The 3,570-nt window shown below is 51.5% G+C and overlaps 1 protein-coding gene across 14 annotated transcripts in view; it reads left to right on the forward strand.

Moving 5' to 3' along the window:
- The window catches only part of Plekha6 (pleckstrin homology domain containing A6), a 143,422-nt gene that overhangs the window by 3,465 nt on the left and 136,387 nt on the right, over window positions 1-3,570 (forward strand). For all 14 annotated transcript variants that reach the window (XR_004122189.1, XM_031382534.1, XM_031382585.1 and 11 more), the window contains exon 2: window positions 2,887-2,963. Coding sequence is in view for 13 of the 14 variants with exons in the window: in XM_031382534.1 (XP_031238394.1) it covers window positions 2,887-2,963 (77 nt within the window). In the remaining variant the exon portion in view is untranslated. The remainder of the gene's footprint in view (window positions 1-2,886; window positions 2,964-3,570) is intronic.

A 3,570-nucleotide genomic window follows, 5' to 3' on the forward strand; every position in this document is an offset into this window, starting at 1 on the left:
GGATGCTGGGTGCAGAGTGCGGAGCGGAAGTTGGAGGGGAGGTGGACTTGAGAGGGAGACAGGAATTGTGCCCATAGGAGACCCAGACAGGAGTGCAGGGGAAGGTACTGTATGCCTCAGGGAGATGCATTTCACAATTCAAGCCGGGACACTCAGTAGAATGAGAGTCTATAAAAGATGGGAGACAGATGTGTAGGCAGATAGCCCAGGCAGAGTGTTCACCTCAGAGGAGAGATGGCTGCCCCCTCCTCTCCAGTGTAGAGACAAGAATGAAAGGACAGTCAAAGAGCTGAGTGCGCTTGCCCACCCAAGGGTAGGGTAGACATGCAGGAAACCCGATGGCTCTGACTTTCTCTTCAGTAAAGGTCTCTAGAGAGTGCGGTGGAGTAGTGGGTAGGAGAGGCAGGCTGGGACTCAAGGCTGGTGGGAAGGCACTAGAAGTAGACTGGCCACCCACAGATAACCCACAGATGAAGGAAATAGTTCTTCTTGGAGACTGGATTTGTAGTGACACCAGGTCTAGCTTCCCCAAGAATGCTAAGGCCAGGCAACTCCCTGCCATCTTGTTCTGGGCCCGGCTGACAAGGAGCAGTTGGTAACCGGTAAGCAGAGGGAGCTGAAGCCTGTGGTGGAAAGTCATCCTATAACGGGGCTATCTACAGCACCTGGGTGAGGTGGAGGTGGAGGGGAACTGGGGGAGACGAGAGGGGGGCCAGGGCAGCATAAAAGGCTAAGGACACTGGCTGCCTCAAGCCTTTTGCATTCCTGGTCTTCCCTTTTGCATTTATGGCTTCTAGCCACCACCAAACCGGGACCCAAAGGGCCACTGTTAGAGCTCCCGGTAGCTCCAGGGCACAGGGGTCACGAGAACCATGGCTTTTTTTCTTCTCTGCTCAACTGAGGGGTGGGTCAGCTGGAAAGTCTCTGTGTGCAGCAGGTGTCCAGCCTCAGAGAAAAGTTAATAAAGTCAAAAGAAAACGCAAAAGGGCACACGCCCCCTCACTGCCCACAGATGTTCTCAGCAGCTCTGTTTGTACTGGCCCGAGCCGAGAACCACCTGTATGTCCATCCCGTGGGCACACTGGCGAATCCGTCACGTTGCTATTCGGGAAGGGCTAGTTAGGAATTACTAACCCTGAGGTGTGGAAGAAAGAATGGAAGGGGGAAGGAAGTTAAGATAGAGGAGTCTGCCTTGTAGGATTCCTTCTGTGTAAATGAGAAACTCCATAATGAATATGCAAAACAGATGGGCGTGGCCGGGGAGGGGCAAGATAGGAAGAGCTAGGAGGGTAGACAGGCCTGGGAGGGTGGGAGACTGGAAGTGCAAAGGGGGACGAAGAGTGAGGGGTGAGAGGGGGCGCCAATATCCTGATCTGGTGGCAGTTTTCAAGGTGTTCTGCACATACATCAGAGCATTGGCTGATATATGCATGCAGCTGCTTCTAAGTCTTGCTACACTAAAAACCCAGGAGACTCTGTAGATCTTATGCATGTCTCTTATTCCAGAGGCATTGAGTGAGTGGAGTCTCATCTCAAGCCCCTCACTAAAGCTAGGGCCATCTGGAAATGCCAGCTCCCATCCCTGTCCATCCTGAAATGGCCAGGACTGGCAGGCAACAGCTTCCTGTTGGGACACATCTGGAAGCGTTACTGTCCTTTGGATGGTAGGATTGAAAAAAAATCAATGAGCTCTTTTTGTCTTCAGATTCGGGTTGAGGGGTGGGCAGGTCATCACTTTCTGGTGTGATCTGGGCCTTGATTCGAAATGTCTTTTTTCTTTCTTCTCTTTTTTGGTACAAGGTGTGGAACTGAGGGTCCTGCACATGAGTATAGCATCTCTCTACCATAGATCTGTCTTCAAATCCTTTAAAAAATTATTATTATTATTATTTTTGAGGTAGCATTTCAAAGTGCTAGGTAGCCCTAGCTGACCCGGAACTCAATATGTAGATCATGCTGGCCTCCAACTCACAGACTGTCTGCCTCTGCCTCCCAAGTGCTGGAGTTAAAGGTGTGCACCCCACTCCAACTTTCTGTCAGATTCTTACATGGGGGGAATGCTGTAAGTGTAAATGTTTAGCACCATAGCCACCCACCTGAGGTCCTGCCCCCTCTTCTTGCTCCACCGTGGGCAGCGACATTCCGTCGACTGTCGGGGCACTGCGTCTGCGGCCTAGATTCCGTACTCCTGCTGCATCTCCGCACACTGTCTGCTTCGTGGGTCTGACTACCTGCAGGGCTAGTGTATTCCTCAAGGCCTGGCATTAGTTGGTACTTACCTCTGACGCTTCAGAGTGGCCTTTGCATAAAGGAATACAAGAAGGCATGGCAGGGTGGGTGTATTAGTCAGGGTTCTCTAGAGTCACAGAACTTATGGTAGTCTCTATGTAGTAAAGGAATTTATTGATGACTTACAATCTGTAGTCCAACTCCCAACAATGGTCAGCAGCAGCTGTGAATAGAAGTCCAAGGATCTAGCAGTTGCTCAGTCCCACAAGGAGAGCAGGCGAAGCAGAGCAAGCCTTCCTTCTTCCAATGTCCTTATATAGGTCTCCAGCAAAAGGTGTGGCCCAGATTCAAGGTGTGTGCCACCACACCTTTAATCCCAGATGATCTTGAACACGTAGATCTTCCTATCTTCTGGGATTCATAGCCACTCTACCTCAAGATCTCCAAGCCAAGATTCAGGTCGGAAACTTGTATCTCTCAGCCTCCAGATTAGGGCCACAGGTGAACCTTCTAAAAATTCTGGATCATTTCAGATAGAGTCAAGTTGACAACCAGGAATAGCCACGACAGTGGGCGTGGCCGTCTCAGGGGGTGAGGGCTCTGCTCCGGGAAGCTGTTTGGGAACCTGACCCACCCTTATTGGTTCTTCTTCCACAGTGATGAAGAGAAGTCAACCAGCTGGGTGCATCCTGGTACAGACTCACCCATCCAGAGTGGACACTCTGCCGGCCCAGGTAAGGAAGAAGTCACCTGCCCCTGCCTTCGCACTTGCTGAGGAGCTTGAGGTGGCCATGAAAACCCTTGGCCCCAGACCTGCTTTGACTTCTTTGCTATGAGTAGTTTCACCCTAGCCTCTGGACTCTGGACGGCCCCTGGGGAATGGTGCAGGACACCTCTAAGGGATCTCCTCTACCATGAGTATCAGGGCAGATCTCAGAGGACGACAGCTCAACCTGAAGGTCGTCTCTATCCAGATGCTCTTGGACTGGGTAGGACCCAACCCTGGTGCTGCATGCAAGGTTGGACCGTTTCCCACCTGTGCTGCTTAGTGCAGCTGCCCTTAGCCATGTGTTCTCCTGAGCCATGGGAATGTGGTTAGTCTACAGTGGGCTGGAAGTAATTTTAATCAATTTAAATGCAAATAGCCCTCGGTGACTGGCGCAACTCCTTCGGCTTGTGGAGGAAGAGGCGAAGGCTAACACTGGTTTCCTTCTTGCCCTCTTAGACCTCCTAGAGGGTAGGATGTGTACAGGCCAACGACACACAAGAACCAGGCAGAGAAAGGTCTTGTTGGAGTTACAGGGGTAAAGGAACCCTGGGAATCAGAAGGCCTGGAGGGAA

The sequence above is a fragment of the Mastomys coucha genome, unplaced genomic scaffold (genome assembly GCF_008632895.1).
Source record: "Mastomys coucha isolate ucsf_1 unplaced genomic scaffold, UCSF_Mcou_1 pScaffold1, whole genome shotgun sequence".
Lineage (NCBI taxonomy): Eukaryota > Metazoa > Chordata > Mammalia > Rodentia > Muridae > Mastomys > Mastomys coucha.